Source organism: Prionailurus viverrinus, chromosome B1, assembly GCF_022837055.1.
Source record: "Prionailurus viverrinus isolate Anna chromosome B1, UM_Priviv_1.0, whole genome shotgun sequence".
NCBI classification, from domain to species: domain Eukaryota; kingdom Metazoa; phylum Chordata; class Mammalia; order Carnivora; family Felidae; genus Prionailurus; species Prionailurus viverrinus.
Window position 1 is genome coordinate 201239923 of NC_062564.1, and position 20853 is coordinate 201260775.

Genomic DNA, 20853 nt, shown 5'->3' on the forward strand with positions numbered 1-20853 from the left:
CAATTACTCTATTTATAAAAGAGTAGTCCTAGGAGTTTCTGCACACAGGGCCCCAGGAAGTGCTCTGTGACCCGTAACACCCTAGTCACTGTGGGGTTTCCCAGTGGTGGTTTTGGCCTTGCCTGGCACACTATGTACCCATTTCCCCCTTCCTCTGACCTCGGAAACTCATGCCCATGCACCCACCCAGGTCACACCCAGCTCAGAATCCTGTAGCAGCCACCGGTCCTTGGCTCAGAGACCCAGCAGCTAAGACCTACGGAGCAGGCCCTGCGCCTTTCCCACAACCACTCGGCTTCAGAGTGTGGTCCACAGACCAGTGGCATCCATAGCCCCCAAGAGCCTGTTAGAAATGCAGCACCTCCCCACCCGAATCAGGATATGCATTTTCACAAACAGCCGCGGTGCAGCAGCTGTCTGAGAACATAGCATCATGTCCACATACGATCTCCTTTCCCTCCTCGGTGCTGCTGGAAGGTAGGCCCGGCAGATACTCGCGATGAGCAGAGCGGGAGCCAGCTCAGCGACCCGCCTAGGATCCGCGTGCTGTCGGTTGACATCCCTGAGCCCGGGCAACAAGCGTCCAGCTTTGCCGTCCAAACCCTTGTGAATTAGATTTTAATTTGATAAGGCTGCTGATATTAATGCTGATCAAAAGAGAAAGACTTATTTTCCCCTCTTTTTTCTCTTTTTATTCAATTATCATTCTGCCAACAGGATATTGACGCAGAAAAAAAAATGTATCCTTAGCTGACTCCGGCCCAAGTATTAGCCAGTAACTTCCAAATAGGAAGAAGGGAAGGCACTATCCAGGCTATCAATATGCCCTTCTCTCAGCCAACATTTGACGGGCACCTCCTTGTGGGCCTCCTCCTCTTACAGAAACAGTGTTACAGACTGGAGCTGGAAACCTGAGCTCACACCACAGTCTTGCTGCTTGTTAGCTGTATGTATGACCTGGGGCAGGTTACTTAACCTCTCTGTGACTCAGTTTCCTCCTCTGTAAAGTGGGGAGTCAGAATAGCACCTGCTCTGAGAATGTTAGAGAGTGGATAATACGTAAGGCCTTTAGAACAGATCCTAGCACACAGGAAATGCTCAGTGTGTGTTCCTGCGGAGCCACATGCCCGCAGGCAAAGGCCTATAATCTGTTTCTACAGGAGAGCGAGGCTCTGCCTGCATCACAGGTATCAAAAACAGAGCAACAACAACAACAACAAAAATCCCAAAAATAATAGCTTCTTTATGTTGCTGATAAACTCCCTAAGGATATAAGTTCTTGGGTCGGTGTCTGAGCATTTTGGCCTGGGCTGCTGGATCTATAATGTTCACGTGGCATCATGAGTGTCAGACTGGTAGGGTCCTGGGAAGGACCCCAGAGGTCACCAGAATCAATCTCCTGGGATGTTTGACCAAAAAAGCTGTGCTGAGATCAGGGCACCCGGATGGCTCAGTCGATGAAGTGTCCGACTTCGGCTCGGGTCATGATCTCACAGCTCTGTGAGTTCGAGCCCTGCGTCGGGCTCTGGGCTGACAGCTCAGAGCCTGGAGCCTGCTTCAGAGTCTGTGTCTCCCTCTCTCTCTGCCCCTCCCTTGCTCTCTCAAAAATAAATAAACATTAAAAAAGTTTATAAATAAGCCGTGCCAAGAGCAATGTGGGGGCTTGTAGATAATTATGCCGACAGCTTGCATTCACGAGCACTTACTATGTTCCGGCTGTTATTTTAAATACTTTACATGTTTTACTTAATCCTCACAGCAGCTCCATTAAGTTCCGTGTCCCAGGAGGACCCTGTGCCCATAGTCTGCTGCTCTGAGAGGCTGGGTCAAGTTCTAGCCGAGGCACCTGTCGAGTTCCCTGCTACACTCTCGGAGCAAAGGGGACCACTCGCCTCCCATCTGACGCCCCTCTGCCCGTGCTCGCCTCTTTCCACTGCTGTCTTTCTTTGAATATACATCCGGAGGTTGTGCTGTCACTATTGAGCGGCAAGGGCTCACCTTGCTACCTCAGAGGTGGCTGCTGTGGTGGCTGGGTCCTTGCAGAGCAGAGCCCCTCCCACCAGGCACACGGCCGCCCAGGGCTTATCCTCTTGCGCCCCCTAGTGGTCATGGGCCTGCCGGCTGCTGGCTGGTGCCTCTAACAGGAGGAGAGGAAGGTTCAAAGCCACTGTCCTTGGGCTAGTTACATGGCCTTCCGGAATAAACCTCAGCATTCTTTTTTTTTTTTTTCAACGTTTATTTATTTTTGGGACAGAGAGAGACAGAGCATGGACGGGGGAGGGGCAGAGAGAGAGGGAGACACAGAATCGGAAACAGGCTCCAGGCTCTGAGCCATCAGCCCAGAGCCCGACGCGGGGCTCAAACTCACGGACCGCGAGATCGTGACCTGGCTGAAGTCGGACGCTTAACCGACTGCGCCACCCAGGCTCCCCAAACCTCAGCATTCTTGTCTGTAACTGGGGCGTCCTTATCCTTGCCCTGTTCTCACGTTGTCGGAACACAGACCCGGTCTTCAAGGGCTCTCAGTCCGGCCTGGGACTGTCCCTTGTGATTAGCTCCTTAAAGACAGAAGCACGGGGGCAGTGGAGCACAGAGGAGGGGCCCGGTGGGGGTGGGGAAGATCGGGGAGGGCACCACACAGCCCAGCCAGTAAGGGTGAGTAGGACTAGCAGGCAGAGGAGAGGGGGTATGGAGTGTGCAAAGGCCCGGCGGAGCTGAGAGCCAGGCACGCAGGGCAGCCCGGTGCAGGGAGGTGTGTGGACGAGGCTGGAGACAGAAGCCAGGCCTGGTCCTTGGGGACCAGGGGCACCATGCCCTGGGGTCAGACTTGGTTTGAAGGCAGTGACTGGAGGGTTCGGGCCAGAGGACATCTCTGTGTGTGCATCTCAGAAAGACCCTGTCTGCCACGCAGGTGCAGAGCACAGGGGGAACGGGTGGGAGGCTAGGACAGCAGGACACGAGTGACCGGGGCCTGAGCTGGCTGTGACTGGAGCCAGTGGGAAGGAGATGGAGAGGGGGTCTGAGGAGGCAGGATTGCAGGCGTGGAGGAGGAGAAGGGAGCAGAGACTGACTCGGGGCTCTGCCGGGGCCCCACCCAGGTGGGAAAGGCATCCTTCCCCCGGGATCTGGGGCCTCCTAGGCACAGCAGCGCCTCCCCCCTGGTTCCATGGGCCTCACGCTCATTCTGTCAGGTGAGCAGCTACCCTCTGAAGCTTCCGGATCCACAGTGTCCCGACTGGCTCCGGTCACTTCCTGCCCTGGGGAAGTGTCTTTTCCACGAGTCCTGTCCTAAGTGATGACATTGCGGTAGGGCGGGGCCGCGCCCATTCTAAAGTCTGACCTCCAGGGAGCTGCTCATAAAGTCAGTCTTACCTTCCAAGGTCTCTTCAATCCCCGCGTCTCAGGCTCTCTGAGGCTCAGAAGCCGAGGATTCCTGTAACCTTTATCATTCCTTTGCCTTATTTTTCCAGGGCTGTGGAGGCCAGAGGCCCAACTGACTGGGGAGGGGCGGGGGGCGGGGCATAAGAAAGGTGGATGTTCCTCTTGGGCCATGGGCACGGATTGAATCTCTTCCCGGAAGAGCAGCCTTGGAGGAGGGCTCTCTGTGTACTAAGTGCTTTCTCTATCCCACCCCGTGTCGGCCTCTCCACACCCCCATAAGGGGTGATTTTGTCCGCATCCAAGGGGCAGACACGGGAGGCTCAGAAGGACAGCCCGGTGGTCCGGCCTCCGCTCCCTGGGAGGTATGGGCACCAGGGTGGACGCGGCCCGTGGCCATCAGCAGACCTGTGCCACAGGGCGCTGACCCAGGGTGTTTCCCTTCCCAGGACGCCCTGGAGAGAACGATGGGGCGGGTGCACATGGCAAAGACGATCGAGTCCCTGAAGCTGCAAATCCAGGAGGAGACCAGATGCCGACTGGCTGCCCTGTCCCGCAGCCTGGAGCTGCTGACCGTCGAGGGGAGGCTGTCCGGGCGACAGAAGGAGGAGCTGCTTGCACAGCAGCACAAGGCCTTCTGGGGAGAGGCGGAGCGCTTCGGCAGGGGTGAGTGAGCGGTGGCCTGGTCTGGGGCGCAGCCCTCCCGCGCCTGGGAGGGGGTGGTGCGGGGTGGCCCGGGCCTGGGAGGCAGTACCTGCAAGTGTCAGGAGAGGTGGAGCAGTGCCCGGGAGACTAGCACAGCCTGCGATGGCCTTTCTGCCCCCGGAACCACATCTCGTAACTTCTCTGAGGCTTGCTTGCCTTCCCCGTAAGGTAGAATTCGATACAGGCCGCCCTTGGGGTCAGGGATTGCCCGCTGCGTCTACTCCCCAGTGATCCGGGCTGACGGAGGCCCCAGGGTCCTGCAGGAGAAGCGCCTGGACTATGCAGAGCACAGAGCGGGGTGGAAAGGTCCAGAAAGGACACATGCCACTCAGCTGCAGCCTGCAGCCCTACAGGGCCCTGCTTAGCAGGGCAGGTGCGGGCGGGCAGTGGTTGAGCGTGTGGGGCAGGAGAGGGAACCTGATGTGGCTAGGGCGGGCCCTGGGAGGTGCGCAGGTCAAGGTTCAAGGCACTGAGGGCATCGGAGACCCAGTCCAGGTCGCATCAGTAGAAAAAAGGAAGCCACGTCTTTAACCTGCGGGGCACACGCTGCCCGCACCCGCTTTCCCGGGCCCTTGGCAGAAGAGCTCACGGGCGGCCCTGTGATGGCCTTTGCCTGGGGCCGTGACAGTGGCCGGGCAGAGGCTGGGGCCTCCCTGCCCTCAGGGTGTCTGCCGGGCACGGAGCCCGTGTGCTTAACAGTTTCCCCAGCGGGTTCCAACAGCCACACGGGTATGGACACTGTCGGACCAGGGGGTGTCCAGGTATCTTGGTCACCTCGGGCCACCGTAACAAGATGGCGCAGACCAGAGGGCTCACGCGGCAGACATTCCTCCCCTCCCGGTTGTGGGGACCCTGAGGTCCGAGATCAGAGCTCCAGCCACTCCTGAGAGACCGCGCCCTGCTCCCACATGTCCATCTTCTCCCCGGGTCCCCACATGGCAGAGAATGAGCTTTCCTGCACCTGTTCCTCTACTCATTAAGGCCCCGGCCCTATGGCATTAGGACCCCAGCCTCATGAACTCGCTTCAACTTAAGTGCCTCCGTCTAGGCCCCATCTCCAAATGCAGTCACGTGGCGGGTAGGGCTTCAGTGTATCCATTTGGGGGGACGCAGTTCCGTCCATAGCACTGGGTTTCATCGCAGCCAGGGACCTGGTCCTCTGTCTGCAGTGGTTCATGTCCCCTCCACCAAGCCTGCCCGCTGCCCTGGGGAGAGGGGGCCAGAGGGCAGGCACTCAGTGCTGGGACCTCAGGACTCCAACCAGGCCGTTCCACGAGGTCTTTGTGTCACTCGGTGTCACGGCTTCTGTGACCACGTGTTGGCTGGCTGGAGCTCTGGACTATGTAGAATGCTCACACCTGGCCTTGGGGGTCATCACACACAATGGCCTGGGCTTTACCAGCGGAAAGAGGTCCCAGCAGCAGAGAGTGGCAGGGACAGGACACACAGCCCCCGGTGACTAGGCTCTGTTGAACTTGGACAAGACAGGGGAGGCAAAGAGACAGTCAGGGGGTGGAGGGAGGACCCTTGGGCAGAGGGAGGACTCTGGACACCTGGTCACACTCTTTTCTTTGCTGTCAGAGGCTAAGAGATTCTCAGACAAAACCCAAGGAAGTGTGCTTGTGTCTCAAGTGTGGAAGGTGTGTGTGTGTGTGTGTGTATGAAATGCTGAAGCAAACATCTCCAAGGACTGCAGACCCCTGGTAGCCTAGCCCCCATGGACTTTTCAAGCCTCTACACTCAACATCTCCCCCATTTGGGGAGAAGGATCTGGCTGCCTTCTCTGTCTCCTCTCCCCGGATCCTTCTCTGGGGTCCCACACTGCCTGTTACGCCTCACCCTTCCCACCCCACCACCCCGTCCCTCATCCACATGGCACTGATTCTCCCTAACCCTTGTCTCAACCTCTCAAGACCAGGAGCAGACTGGGAGCAGGGCTGGGTCCTGCTCCTGGGACGGCCCCAGTGCCCGGGGCTGGGCCACACTGCCGGGCTGTGTGATCGGGGGCGGGGTGGAGGGTAGACCCCGGCCTCTCTCCCTCCTGTAACCTCCCCCATCAAGCAGAGGCCCTGCCCTTGGGCTCGTCCTCCTGGTTTTTGACTCAACTGCGGTCTGAGATGTCACTGTCTCCCAGCAGACCCCGTCTCTTCTATCCTGCCCTACCACCTGTCCCTCCCTGCGTCACCCCCACCTCCCTCATTTTGCCCCAGGAAAATGCCTCTTCTCCGTCAGGTTGGCCGGCCGCCCCGCATAACAGCTAAGTGAAGCCTCGTGTGGTGTCCTGAGCGCTGGGCCCGAGGGGAAGTGGGAGTCCCTCAAATAATGTGGGGCCCGGAGCTTCTAACACTGGCCTTTTGGAAGCACACGTGCCTGAAAGATCAAACCGTGTGGCTTGTCCTTGGTGCCGGCAGGAGACAGGAAGGTCTTGCCGGGAGAGTCACCTGCCATGTCCCGTGGCTTATTTCCATTTCAGAGTTTGTGCAGCGAGGCAAAGACCTGGTTAAAGCGTCGCTGGTCCACCAGGCAGAGGGGACGGCGAAGCTGAAGCGGGCTCAAGAAGAGGAGCAGAGGGGCTTCCTGGCCGAGGCACAGCTGACCTCCGACCCGGCCGAGTTCCTCCAGGTGAACCTGCTCCTGACTCCCCACCATGTCCACGGGCACGGCCATCCCGGGAACGGCCACGCAGGTTGAGTGCTGGGGCTTGGTCCTCATGACCGAGCCAGGAAAGCCAGACGCGTTGACATCTGCCAGGCACGAGGTCAGCTTCTCGCCTCCACGTCTCAGCCCGGTGACCTTGGCACGTCCAGGGGCCCCGGGGACCGTGCCTGTGAGGCTGAGTCGGCAGGACCGGGGAGGTGGCCACGCTAGAAAATGCCCTTGTCCTGACGAGGAAGGGGACGAGGAGACTCGCCGACAAGAGATAAGAGGTCACTGTCCTTGAGGGCAAGGAAGTGAGCTGTCCCTGGTGCGGGCTGAAACAACCCGGCTCAGGTTCTCAGAGGGAAGAAGACCCTGCCTTTGCCCCTGTGTTTCCCCGCTAATGGCCGGGGTGGGGTCTGCTTGTCCTTCCTGCACGGTGGTCAGGCCGTTGGGCACTGGGGCTGCCTGGAAATGGGTTGGAACACCGACTCTGCTGCTAGGGGGCCAAGTGACCTTGGACGCATCACTCGCCCCCCCAGCCCTCAGCTTCCTCATCTGCACGCTGGGAGTAATGGCACCTACCTCGTGGGTTGTCAGGGTCCAGCGAGACTGCTTGTCTGGTCCCTTCTGCTCTGCATTGGCCTGTGGTGGATCTCATCTCTGTGCTTCCAGGGGGATCGAGGGACACTGACCCGCATGGTCACAGGCACGCACCGCCCCCCCCCCCCAGGGGCACCTTGAGGGCAGCGGCAGCTCCCCAGTGAGGAGCCGGGAGAGGAGACCCTCGAGAACAGAGGAGAGGCCCTGAGGTCCCTTTAAGGTCCAGCTGCCCCCTTCCTCAAGGAGCCTCCTCCCAGGCCCCTCCCAGCCCAGTAAAGTGGGGCGGGGGCTGTTTCTGTCCTCGGGAAGATGCATCAGAAATAAGAGTGAGAGAGGCTGGGGTGCCTGGGTGGCCCAGTCGGTTAAGCGTCCGACTTCGGCTCAGCTCATGATCTCGCGGTTCGCGGGTTCGAGCCCCGCGTCGGGCTCTGTGCTGACGGCTCAGAGCCTGGAGCCTGCTTCCGATTCTGTGTCTCCCTCTCTCTCTGGCCCTCCCCCCGTTCATGCTCTGTCTCTCTCTCTGTCTCAAAAATACATCAACATTAACAAAATTTTAAGAGTGAGAGAGGCTATGACTGTACTGGCCCCTCCGCCAACATCGCATGGCACAGGCTGCCCAGGACCTCAGCCCAGGCCAGGCACACGCTGGTGCTCAGGAGACATGGGTGTGGGAAGAACAGGTTGGACGAGTGTGTAAAAGGATAGATGAATACCCAAGTGAATGAGAAAACGGATAAATATGTGAATAAAGGAGTGAATGAATGGATGAATGAATGAATGCAACTCTCACCCAGACCCAGTGTCCTTTCTTTTTCTGGTCCCTGCCCCTCCCTCTCAGCCCAGCTCCCGCTCCGCGCCCCCACCAGGGCCGGACGGATTCATACCGCCTGGTCCCAGCTGCAGCGGCTCCTAGAACCCCAGTAGCGTGGTTTCCCCCGTCTTCCAGGGAAACTTCCTTGTCCTTAAAGACTCAGTGCACATGAGTTTTCCCCTGTGGACCCTCCCTGAGAGGAATCTTTCCCTCTGTCGCTATGACCTGCCATGCCTCCCTGATCGTGTCTGGGACCCCCTGATGCACCCCTGTGTCTGCTCCCTGCCCTTCTCTGGGCTCCTCAGGGCGGGGCCCAGCCACGTGGTCAGGGTGGGCCTGGCTGGTCACTGACCACACTGACCTCTCATGGCCCGTCTGGACCGGCCCTGCCAGGCGGTGGGCTCCACTGGGTGGTCTCCCAGAGCCTGGGTGGTGGTCCCCAGCAGTTCAGTCATAGAATGATGTCTGGGTGGCTTGTGGCCAGGCGACCAAATTTGCAAACTGCAGCCACGTGATATCCCTGTGCCTCTGGTTTCACGTATATACATTTTTTGAAGTTTGTTTATTTATTTGGGGTGGGGCAGGGGAGGGGAAGACAGAGAGGGAGAGAGAGAATCCCAAGCAGGCTCCGCGCCGACAACGGAGAGCCCAATGTGGGGCTCGAACTCACGAACCTCGAGATCATGACCTGAGCCGAAGTCAGACGCTTAACTGACTGAGCCCCCCAGGTGCCCCTCCTTGTATATAAATCAGGGATGGACATCCTTCAGATCTGAGAGGCAGGGGTCCTTTTTTCTAGAAAAAAAAAAATCAGCATTGTCTCGTGGGATTGATTCAGCCCCTGTTTTTCTCACAGGCTTTTCATGAAGTCCTGGAGAGACAGAGGTTGGCCCAGAGTTACCTGGAGGAACAGGAGGACGTCAGGACCACCGAGGCCATGGCTGTGCTCTGCCAGGTATGTGGCATCACGGGGGGACCTCCAGAGAACCCTCAGGATCTGCGTGTGCATGGGAATCTCACATCCTCCAGCCCGGGGCCCCAGAGATGCAGGTTTGGGTCCAGCCCCGGCCCTCTGGCTGGGCACACGCCCGCCATGGGTCCCTCCCCAACTCATATACCAGAAAACCTTCCGTTTTCCGTGGAGCTCAGGGCTCTTTCCTCCAAGTGTCCCTAGAGGCAACGGCCTTTGGAAGTGAGTTCACCCAGGATGCAAAGTAGGCCGGCTTTTGTGGGCGTCGTCAGGGTAGAGCCGTGATGAGGAGGGAGCGCGAGGCCTGGCTCGGAGTGCCGGCACCCCCCCCCCCTTCTCACTGGACAACCTCATGCAGTTCCGGAGGAGCGGGGCAGGGGATCCCCACTTGCCTGGAGGGCTGGCTTTGGGAGAACAGGCGTGCGCACGCACCCTCCGGAGTGACAGGGGCTCCCTGGGATATGGTGATCACTGAGACACAGAGCGCCTGCCTCGGGTACACACCCTGAGCTGCTGGAAAGGCAGAAATGCAGACGTGTCGTCGCAAAGGAAGTCGACAAGTGCCATCGTGATGGGTAGCGTGTGAAGGGTCGACACCAGACCCAAAGTGCCTGGGTCGGCGTCCTGGCTCTTCCCCTTCCTCGCTGTGTGGCCTCCAGACTTCCCTGGGCCTCTCTGGTTCCCTGTTTCCCCGCCTGGGCTATGGGGACAATGACAGCCCTTCTTCTTGGGAGTGGCGTGAACACCGAATACGCGGGGGGTTGGGGGGGGCCCTGAGGCAGCCGTGGGCATCTGGGACACACCCCCTCGGGGCTGGCTCCCCTTATAACATCCTGCTTTTGGGTACAGGGAGGGGGCATGAGGGATGCCCTGGGGTTCAGGCCAGGTCGAAGACAACTGTCTGCAGGAAATGATGCCTGAGCCAAGCCTTAAGGGAGGAGACAGGCCCTGTGGATGAGGAGTTGGGGGGACATCCCAGGCCCAGAAAAACGTGTGAAGGTGGGAAGTGCAAACCCGCACCGTCGTGGCAGCTATACTAGGTGAATAGGGTCTGTATGAGTCAGTTCAGCTGCCGTAACAAAGTGCCCCAGACAGGGGAGCTTAAACAGAGGATGTATATATCATCGTATATACCATTCTGGGGGCCAGAAGTCCAAGATCAAGGTGGGGGCGTGGTTGGGTTCTGTTGAGGACCCTCTTCCTGGTTTGCAGATGGCCGCCTTCTCACTGTGTCCTCACTTGGCCTTTCCTCTGTGCTCATGGCGAGAAAGAGTACTCTGGTGTCTTCCTCATGTTAGGACATCAGCCCTGTGAGCTGAGGGCATCTCTCATAACCCCACTTAACCTGCGGTATCTCCTTGAGGGCCATCTCCAGGTGCAGTCACATTGGGGTTAGGGCTTCTGTATTTGAATTTGGGGGACACAATCCTATTTATAACGGCATCCCCCCCAAATTTCAAGTTCCCCTGGAATCTCCGAATGTGACCTTGTTTGGAAATAGGGTCTTTGAAGATGTAATTGGTTGAGATGAGACCATAGTGACTGAGAGGGGCCCTGGATCCAATGACTGGTGCTGGTGACTCCAGCACCGGGGGCCACCAGAGCTGGAGGAGGTGGCAAGGACCCTCCTGTGGAGCCTCTGGAGGGAGTGCTGCCCTCCAAGTGCTGCCCGACACCTTGGTCTCTGCCTTCTGCCTTCACAGCCGTGAGAGAATCCATTTCTGTTGTTTAAAGTCACACGGTTTATGGGATTTTGCTATGGCGGCCACAGGAAACCGATACAGAAGCCGACCTTTGTTCCAGGCAAGCTACTGTCTTAAGTGCTGTCTGAGTATTTGATCACTTAATCCAAGTGAGAAACCTGTGTGGTGAAAACTGCATTTTCCTTCCTATGCAGATGTGGAGCTGGGAAGGGTTCTCTCGAGAAATGTGCAGGGTGGGATTCAATTAGTCAAAGTCCCAGACCCCCCCAGGCAGGAAACGAACAACCTTGTCAGGACTCAGATCCCTGGGCGGGGAGTGAGAAAGCTGAGTCCCAGGCCCGCCCTGGATGCTAACAATGCTGTGTGACTTGCGTTGGTTACACAGCCTCCCTGTGCTGGCCCCACCGTCCTGCTCAAGTTCTAGAGTCAACGAGTAGTGAAGACGGGATTTAAAAGAAGTCCTTGTACCTCTGGTGCTGATGTTCTTGCCACGCAGCATGTTGCTCAGTGTGGGGGCCGTGTAGTCGTGACATCCTGGCTGTGGTGCCAGACGGCCCGGGTTCTAACCCCAGCCAGGCTGTTCGCCAGTTACGTGATCAGGAACAGCCTGTCTGACTTGTGCCTCGGTTTCCTCCATCCCAACGACATTCCGATGCGGCAGAGTTTGAGAACCGCTGTCTTGGAGGGGGTGGGGTGGTCCAGTGAGCTAACACTCGTGGGGCAGCTGCTCTGAATGCCCCGCCCCACGGCCCCCGACCCCCCCTCCGGCAGGCTGACACTCCCTCTCTTGAGCTGGGATGGGAGGCGAAGATCTTTCAACCGAACCCACTTTCCTTCTCCATAAAGCAAGGACGAAATGCCCGCCGGTCGTTGCTGCCGGAGGAACGGGCAGTGGGTACGGAAGTGCCTGGCCAGTCTCCGTGGCTGCCAGGAATTACATTCGCTTCAGTAAAGGTCTGTGGTGACACCGAAGTGACCACAGCCCCATGCCTCCAGTGGCGTCCTTACGACGTTATGCATTTGGTTTTCCTGCGCTCGGGTCTGGTTGCCGGGCCTGTGAGAGCTCGGGCTGAGATTAAAGACCCCCTTTATTCTAGCATCAGGAGAGGCTGTCTGGTGCGAACCAGGCGTGACACCTGCTGGACTCTGTGCCCCGTGAGGCGGTCCTTGGAGACGCACGGCACGAGAAGGCGCTTGACTCCGTGCATCTGCGTAGCTGCTTGTAAAGGACGTAGCCAAAGTCCTGCGCCGGCTTCTCTCCCAGAGTTAGTCCAGCCGTGCTTTCCTCGGATCCATTGTTTTCAATGTTTGTTTATTCATTCTGAGAGAGAGCGAGCGAGAGTGAGTGGGGGAGGGGCAGAGAGAGAGAGACAGATTGAGAATCCCAAGCAGGCTCCGTGCTCTCAGCACAGAGCCCGACGCGGGACTCAGTCTCCGGAACTGTGACATCATGACCTGAGCCGAAATCAAGAGTTAGACGGTTAACTGACTGAGCCACCCGGGTGCCCCCTCAGACTCTTTTTATCAGCTCATGTTGAACCCTTTGGTTCCAGATAACTTTGGATTCTTTTATGTTCCTTCATTGTGGAAATCGTTGCCTTTGGTTATTGGGAACTGCTATCCTGGTATTTCCGGAAGGAGAGGTCGAAGCCCTCAGGTGGAGTAGAGAGAAGCTGAGTGAGCCGGTTAAATGCTGGCAGAGCCATTCCTCGCTGGGTGACCTCGGGCTCAAGAGCTTTAACCTCTCTGAGCTCACCTCCTCATCTGCAGAATGGAGACGGAGAACGTTATCGACCATTATGGCAGCAGGAGAGCAGGGCTGGGGCCTAGGGCCCAGCACACAGTAGGTGCTCAGTAAATACACCTCCCTGGCTCCCCGACTGCTGAGCACACTGAGCAGGGGGTCTCAGGCCCCAGGCTGAGGAGCACAGCTCTTGCCGCAGAGTGTGAATCTGGCTTCCTTGCTGACTCGTGGGGGAGTTTGTTCATTCCTTTTCGTTCAGTATTACTGAGCCCTGTTTTGTGCAACCTAGTCAGCCGCAAACCAAATAAATAAAGTGCTCATCTTTGCAAAGCTCCGGAGCCAGCGACAAGCTCTGGGATCCAGCAGCAGCACGGGGGCCAATGCGGCCGCCGCGGGAGGGCAGGGGAGCGGGACGTGGGCCGAGGTCGGACAGCCTCCACCCGCAGGGCCCTGCAATCCATCTGAAGACATCTGCACTGACATCGGAACAGCACGGGAAGCCACTGGCGTGTTTTGAGTAGGGAAGTGACTTGGCTCATGTTTTGCGAGGATCCCTCTGGCTTCTGTGCAGGGAAGGCCCTGTGGGGGGGGGGGGGGGGCAGAGGTGGAGGCGGGGACCTGGGGACGCATTGCGGTGGTCCGGGCAGGAGACCGTGGGGGCCTGCACTGGGATGGCGCGGGTGGGGGCGGCGAGAAGTCTGGGTCGGGCTCTGGTTTGATGGTCAGCATCTCATCTCCTTTGTTCCGACGGGAATAATAAGCTTTCTCCACAGGACTCGCTATTCAGAGGCTTAAACAAGCTCGCACATTCGTCAGGCCCGTGGTGAGCATTCAAAACATATTATCGCGACCGCGGTCGTCATCACTGCCTGCCCGGGAGGCTGTGTGAGCACAGAACATACGCAGGACATGATGCGCCTTGCGGTCTGGCTGGCTTTTCCGCAGACCCAGGCACCGGGAGTTGTCATCTCCCCTCTCTGGGCAGGACGTCGATCATGATGTCACGGGCACGGAGGCTGTGCGATAAATTCAATGACCACCTGAGGGTTCTCAGGCTGCGGAGAAAAGCGCATGTTTCTAAATTCTCGCCATCGCTCGGCCTTTAAACAAATGGCACATTCTCGGTGAGACTGAGACAGTGGCCGCTGAAGAACACGTCTCGGTGCTTCGTGGAGAGACGGCCGGAACGAGCCCAGAGTCGTCCTGGTAGTGATGGGCACACGGCCGGGCTGCCACCGTCCCCTTCCAGGGTGCCGCGTCGACCTACTTGTTGATGTGGATCTCACTCCGGGCTGTCCCACCCGTGCTGGGTCTGCTGAGGAGTGCGGTGGGACGGCAGCCTGCCCAGCCTGAGCCCTCTCTCAGCTTCCGAGTCTCCCCCCAAGAGTCCGGGCTGAAGAAAATAAAAGCAAAAATGAAACTGTCCTCAAAGAAGGCAGCAGTGATCATTCTAGGCGCCCAGTGGGGAGCGTTTGGGAGGAATCCCCAGACACCCTCAAGCCTGATACCAAATGCAAGTTTGGGGGTCCCCAAGTCCTCGAGAAGGACTCCACGGAAAGCTGTTCTGCCCACGGTTACGGTTTATTCCGGCACAAGCATGCAGAGCACAGTCGGCGCGTGGGGCAGAATCCAGGGCTCCCATCCCAACCCTTTCAGGTGTCCTTTCCCGCCGAGCGTGGACGGCACTGACCCCTCGCGGCATCACACGCTGCGTGTGGCCGGCCACGGAAGCCCGCCTGAGCCGTGGTCCGCAGTTTACCGGGACTCAGCCACGCGCACCTGCCTGACCTCGAGCCCCAGCCCCGCTGGAGGATGTGCTGATGCCACATGGCCAGCTCTTTGCTTCGAGGCTCAGGAGTGGCTTTTAATTTCGTGCTGTAGCGAGCATCAGTACTTTAAAGTCCGCGTCCTATAATTACGCCCCCGGGGGTACCTGAGGGCTTGTTTTTGATGTCTGTTGTCTGTGGGGTCTTTGGTGATGTTGTCTTATCTCCTTGTGTGCCTCTTTGTTTTTTTAGTATATGCCTATTCCAAACGTGTACATTTATTTGTGAAAGTATTTTCAGGCATACAGTCATGTCCTCCAAAGAGGATTTGCCTTTGCTTCTGCCAGATGACTGGGCCTCTGGGGTTCAAGGTGACCTTAATTTGAGGTCAGGGCCTGAAATGTCCTGGGCCACCCCCGTGAACTGACTCTGGGCTGCAGCTGTTTAAACCAGTCAGAGCCTGTTCCCTTCCATTGCATTCATGGTGGAGCTTTTTGGGTTCTGACGCTAAGCATGGAATGACTTACCAGGACCCACCCCTGGGGAGCCATGAGCTCCCTTTTGAGCTGGTGGCCATCAGAAGTCCTATCAGGTGCTCAGCTGTCTCCCCTGGATGGACCCGCTCCCCATGGCTAAGCACAGCCCCAGAGCTGGGCACGCTTCTCTGACTGTGCCTTCTTCACGACCTCTGCTCGTATTCTCCTCGCTGTCTTGTTGGCTCTTGGGACTTTCATGATCGTTTAATAAGCCTTTTGTCCAGCTTTGTTTTTCATTCATTCTCAGGGGGAGGATTGGTCCAAATGAGCTGTTTGTCCATTATCGGTAGGCTCTCTAAACCTTCGAAAGGCTGTGGGTCACTTATGCCCCCGTCGTGATCACTGTATTCTGAACAAACTCCAGCTTGGCTATGAGCTCCTTAAAGCAGGACATTCATTGGGTTTAATTAACACTGACTTCAATTCAATTTAATTTCTATTCATTGAACACACCAGGTATGACCTAGGTACACCATTCCAGGTGCTGAGAATATGTTTATTTTTCTTTCAAAAAGAGAGTATGCTCTCCTTGTAGCATACTGGTTATGAGCACGAGTCCGACCGTCCAGTGGCCAGGACCCACTCTCTACAAACCATGTCCAGTTACTTTCCTGATCAGTGCCTTAGTTTCCTCATCTGAAATAATGGTAGTTATAATAGAACATCATCAGTGCACTGTTACAAGGATTGAAAGAGATTATACAAGAAGAGTGTTCATGGCATCCCCTGGTATATGGTAGGAATTCATAATTATTACCAGTTATAGCGTTTTACCTGCTGTGTGCCAGGCGCTATGTCAGGCCCTACAGATGCTTAGGTAGTAAGACAAGACTGTTAAGAAACTTCCTGGTCTCGTCCTTGAGAAGGACAATGACACAGCCAGTGACCACAAAGGGAGGCAGGTGCCAGAGGGGCAGCAAAGGAAGGGTTCCTCTTTGGTGCCCCCCAAACCATGCTCAGGTTTGATCATTTGGTGGGGGGACTTGTAGGACTCAGCACAGAACCCACTTATGCTAAATTTCAGTGAAGACATTCAAAGCAGAATCGGCAAAGGGAACAGGTGCACGGGGCGAGCCAAGTCCAGAAGGAACCAAGAGCAGGCTTCCAGAATCCTCTCCCAGCGGAGCTGTGCATAATTCCACCCCTGCAGTGTGATAACCTGTGTGGAGTGGTGTCACCAGGGAAGCTCTCCTGAGCTTAGGAGTCCAAGGATTTTGAGGGGGGGGTCAGTCACATGGGTGCTGTTTACCTGGTCTCCACCGAGGTTCCAGAACCCCAGAAGGAAGGAGGTGTTCAGCCTAAATCACACTGAGTCCAATCAAACCCTGTAGTCAGGAAGGCCTTCCCCGAAGAGGAGACCGCAACTTGAGTTTTGGGACATGTGTGGGGAGTTCCTAGGCAGAGATTGCAGAATGGGCATTGGACATCACGTCCATGCGTGATACATTCAGGTACTGAACCCAGGTGTTTGGTCCAGGAGGACGCAAGATGTTGGTGCGATCTGAGTATCATGTGGCCCCCGCTTGCAGAGAACTGTGGTTTGGGGGAGGGGTGACAGATAAATTGTAGTTTCAATGCCCTGGGCAGCTGACCAAAGAGCTGTGGGAAGCCAGGGTCAGAGACAGCCACGTTAGTCTGAGCCACCCAGGGAGTGCTTCACAGAGAAGGGGTTATTTTGCAGGGGTTTTGCAGGATGAAGAGGAGTCCACTCCAGGAATGAAAGTGTCTGGATTTGGGACAAGGGGAGTGGCTTGAAAAAGCCTCTGTGTCGTGAAACGTGCCACAAGATGCCATTTATGTGGATAACTCACATGAAAGCCACATTTATGAACATAATATGTAGTGAGGGTGTAGAAATCCAAGCTGGAAAGAGAGATGTTGAGGTCATGGGGATGGATGTCTCTGAGGATGCTGGGAGGGATGGGGAAAAGAACGACAGGAGGAACATAAAGGATTCCAATTTCACCTGTAAACTTTGGTATTTTTAATCTACAAAGAAAAAAAAAGATCTGAGTGGTGGAATCACAGGTGTTTAATATATTATCATACATGTGTTTTTTGGTTTGCCTCAATTTAAAGAAATACATTTTCGGGAAAAGACTGGAGTGGGCGAGGTGGGCTGAAGGGAATATAAGGGTGGAAAGTGGGGCAGGACCTCCCAGCAGCCCTGCTAGGTGACCCTGATAGCGACCGGAAGAGAGGGGTTCCAGGTTATTTGAGCTGGAATTATAATAAGATCTGTGGCTTATGCAAATAACCGGCCTAAGTGTGGGGGGTGGAGGGAGGCTGAGAGGCCAGGGGTGGTGAAAATAATCTGGAGGGAGGTTCAGAGGGGTCACCAGAGAGTCAGGGCTTGTGGGGCAGAGGGCAGGACTGGGTCGGGGTGAACGGGCTGGAAGGCAGCAGGTGTTTCCTGTGTGTGTGTCTGTGGCTTGAGAGCTCCCTCCGCTGGGTTTGCTGTCTGTCTTATGGGAAGCCCACGGCCCTGCCCAGGGTGAGACCACGACTTATAACTCCATCATGTGGCTCTCGGCTTCAGGAGCTGTACCGCAGCACCATGGAAACATTCCAGAAGTTTGTGGACGTCCTGTTCCTTCAGACGCTCCCAGGAATGACTGGCCTGTCCCAGGCAGACTGTGAGAACTTGAGGCAGGAGGTCCAGGAGAACACAACCTGGCAGCTGGGGAAGTCCGATCGCTTCCGGAAACAGCAGTGGGAACTTTTCCAAGATCTCCTGGAGCAAGACAAGCAGGTGGGTATTTTGTAAAACCAGGTCTGGGGTCCGCATGTTTTGCACTTAGGAAGAATAATGAGAGATTTCGTCCATGGAGTGTCCCCTAGTGCCCGTGTTGGGCACGGTACCGAGATTGTGCTTGCCAGCCCCTGGCCGCCAGGGTGGGCCGGAGAGGAGAGCAGAGGCTGAGAAGTCACTAGATAATGTCTCCGGCTGATCCATCAGGAAGGGGCAGCAATGCCTGTTCTCTAGAACGACGGGAGGCCGGAAGGTGGCTTATAAGGGAGTGGACTTGGTCATGGGGGGGAGGCTGCTATACACATAGAATTCCCGCTTTTCAGTGCAAGTCTGTTTCAATATTAAAACCACGTATAAATGTGGTAGATAGAATAATGGCCCTCGAAGACGTCCACATCCTAATCCCCAGAACCCGTGAACCCGTCACTTAACACGGCAGAAGGGACCTTGCCGAAGTGATTCTATTAAGGGTGTTGAAATGGGGAGATTCTCCAGGTGGAGCCACCAGGTGGCCCCAGTGTAATCACAGGGTCCTTGTAAGAGGGAAGGAGGAGGGTCAGAGACGGAGAATGAAAAGTAGTGACCTGAGCAGAGGTCGGCATGATGTGGCCACGCACCCAGCGATGCAGTCGCCTCTGGAGGCTGGAAAAGGCTGGGTGCGGATCCCCCCCACGCAACCCCGGAGCCTCCAGAACTGTAAGGTCATGATTTTGTGTTGTTTTAAACCACAGAATTTGTGGGAATGTGTGACAGCCCCAATAGGAAGCGAATAGACATTAATTTTATTAAAGAACAACTAAAATGTGTCCAACAAAGGGGGAATTTCCAAGCGTGACACGCACCTGCGTGTCCTTTCTCTCCCTGGCCTTCCTGCACGCTAGAGGTTCTAAAACTAATGTGTTCAATATCCGGGTATCTAGCAGTGGCCAAGTCAGATAGTCTTGGCCTCAAAGTGTGGTCCCTGCAAAGAGCTTCCCTTTCCCAATACCTAATACAAAAGCCAAGTGTTGCTTGGAGAAATCGCCTTCTTCAGGACTCCCCGTTCTTCCTGCCCAGAGCGTGTGCAGCAGGCCTGGGGTGGCCCAGCCTTCCTTTGACTCAGAGAATGGAGGCTGCTCAGGAAGGTAGGGACAGAGAGTGTGCGTCACTGTCCCAGCCTCGGACTGCCCCCCAACCCATGCTTGTTATAAGAAACAATCCCCCCCCCCCACCATCTCTTTACGATGGGTCTCCCAAGTCCAAGTACACCCATCATTACCAAAGAGCATTGGGCTGATGAAAGGAACGCAGGTTTTCCAAAGCAGCTGAGTGGAGCTGTCCAAAGTACCAAGTAAGTAAGCGGAAGCATCATGCAAACACATGGCCACTCAGAGCCGCAGGGCAGCACAAGACCTAGTTTCCTGTTGGACTTCCTTCTGGTTTATCTCAGTCCTCTGTCAGCTGCATCATGCTTTCCTTTCATTGGTTACTGTCTCCTGCCGTTGGCTCTAAGCTCCGGAAGGACAGCACCGCTGCTTTTCACTTTTACACTCCCTCATGGAGAGCCCAGGGGCTGGGACACAGCAAGGGCTCAGGAAGAGTTTGCTGCATTACCAACAACAACAGTGCGGCCTTGGAAATTATCACAGGCTCACCTTAGCTGAATCTGTGGATTCATAGCGATTCTGGGCCCAGGTCTCTTCATTTACAGTCTCTGGGGAGGGATGGGGACAAGATCGCCAGGTGGGTCTAACGTGCCCCTGATGAAGGCTCCCTAAATGCAGACGGGCTCCTAACCTTGGAAGCTGGATGCCTGGGTTTGAGTCAGCGCAACCCGTTGATGGGCTGGGTGACCTTGGCCGGTTAGCTGACTCCTCACGGCTCTGGGATTTTGCACAACTTGCTAAATGTCTCAGAATCTCTGCTTCGGTGTGAAAAATTGGGATCAAATACCCAATAGGGCTGCTGTGAGATAATGCAAGATAAGACCTTTCACACAGCGTCCGTTTCATTACTTAATGATATTGACATCGAAAAAAGATCCAGAATTTCATTTCCGATAAATTATTACATCCACATCCACGATGCATCAGAAACTCTCTAGTTATGAGTCTTAAGTTATTTGAAGCAAATCACAGACAGCGCATAGCATCTGGTTATTAATTCCTATTTATTTGCTCTGGGAGTATTCGCGTGCATGTGAATTTTCCTTGGCTTGTGTAGCAGTGTTTCAGGAGTTTTGCATGCAAGAAGCAAGCAGCATAGTTACTGACCTCATCAGCTGATTGGATAAGTATGACCCAAGACCGTTTTCTCCATGTGTATGTGTCACAGTTAACTGACTGATTGGTCGTTTAATTGCAGTCAATTTCCACAAGATACCTAGAGGTCCGTGTGCACTTTCGCTTGCTATATTTCCTCCTTGACGATCAAAGTGACAGATGAGCTTTCTGTGATTCAGGTGAATATTTAGTGGTAAGAAGAAAAGCACCAACAAACTATTCGTGGAAAATGAAACGCACACCCAGGCTGTGAAGTCGTCTTCTACCCAAAGGGCTTTGGTGATTTCGTGTCTTAGGACTCCAGGAAGTTGTTAAACAGTATGGAATCTGTCAATCACCCAATTGGAACAGGTTGTAGCATAGTGGTTCTCAAAAAGTAATGTGTTCTAATGTCGGTTTCTGGGCTTCTCCCCAGTCCGCTGGGTTAGGTCCCCCCCAGAGGAACCCCCATCCTAATTCCCAACAGCTGTGATCATGTGACTTCACATGGCAAGAGGGACTTGGCAAAAATGATTAAGTTTTGGATCTTGAGATAGGGCAATTGTGGACTATCCAGGGTCCTTACAAGGGAGTGGCGGTGGGGGGGGGGGGGTTGTGCAGGAGAGTCAGAGTGATGTGGTTGGTTAGAGAAAGTCTCAGCCAGCCATCGCCGGATTGAGGATTGAAGAAGCAGCTACTTGCCAAGGAATGCAGGTGGCCTCCAGCAGCTGGAAAGGGCAGGGAAATGGATGTTGCCCTGGAGCTTCCAGAAGGTGTGGAAGCCTGCTGACACCTTGATTTTAGCCCCTTGAGCCCCATTTTGGACTTCTGGCCTCCAGAAGTATAAGATCATGAGTTTGTGTTGCTTCAAGCTACGAAGTTTGCAGGGCAAACAGCAGAAGTAGGAGAATAATAGGCCACCACGGAGTCCGCACCTTTGACAAGGAATGTGGCAGTCACGCGCCCCGTAGCACTTACCGCTGTAAGGGACACCGTGTTGCAGTCGGT

General features: G+C 55.7%; 1 protein-coding gene across 2 annotated transcripts in view; it reads left to right on the forward strand.

Moving 5' to 3' along the window:
- Positions 1-20853, forward strand: part of EVC (EvC ciliary complex subunit 1) — a 75254-nt gene that overhangs the window by 29948 nt on the left and 24453 nt on the right. For both annotated transcript variants that reach the window (XM_047857275.1, XM_047857276.1), the window contains exons 9-12: positions 3828-4044; positions 6557-6705; positions 8991-9089; positions 17393-17605. In XM_047857275.1, coding sequence (XP_047713231.1) covers positions 3828-4044; positions 6557-6705; positions 8991-9089; positions 17393-17605 — 678 coding nt within the window. The remainder of the gene's footprint in view (positions 1-3827; positions 4045-6556; positions 6706-8990; positions 9090-17392; positions 17606-20853) is intronic.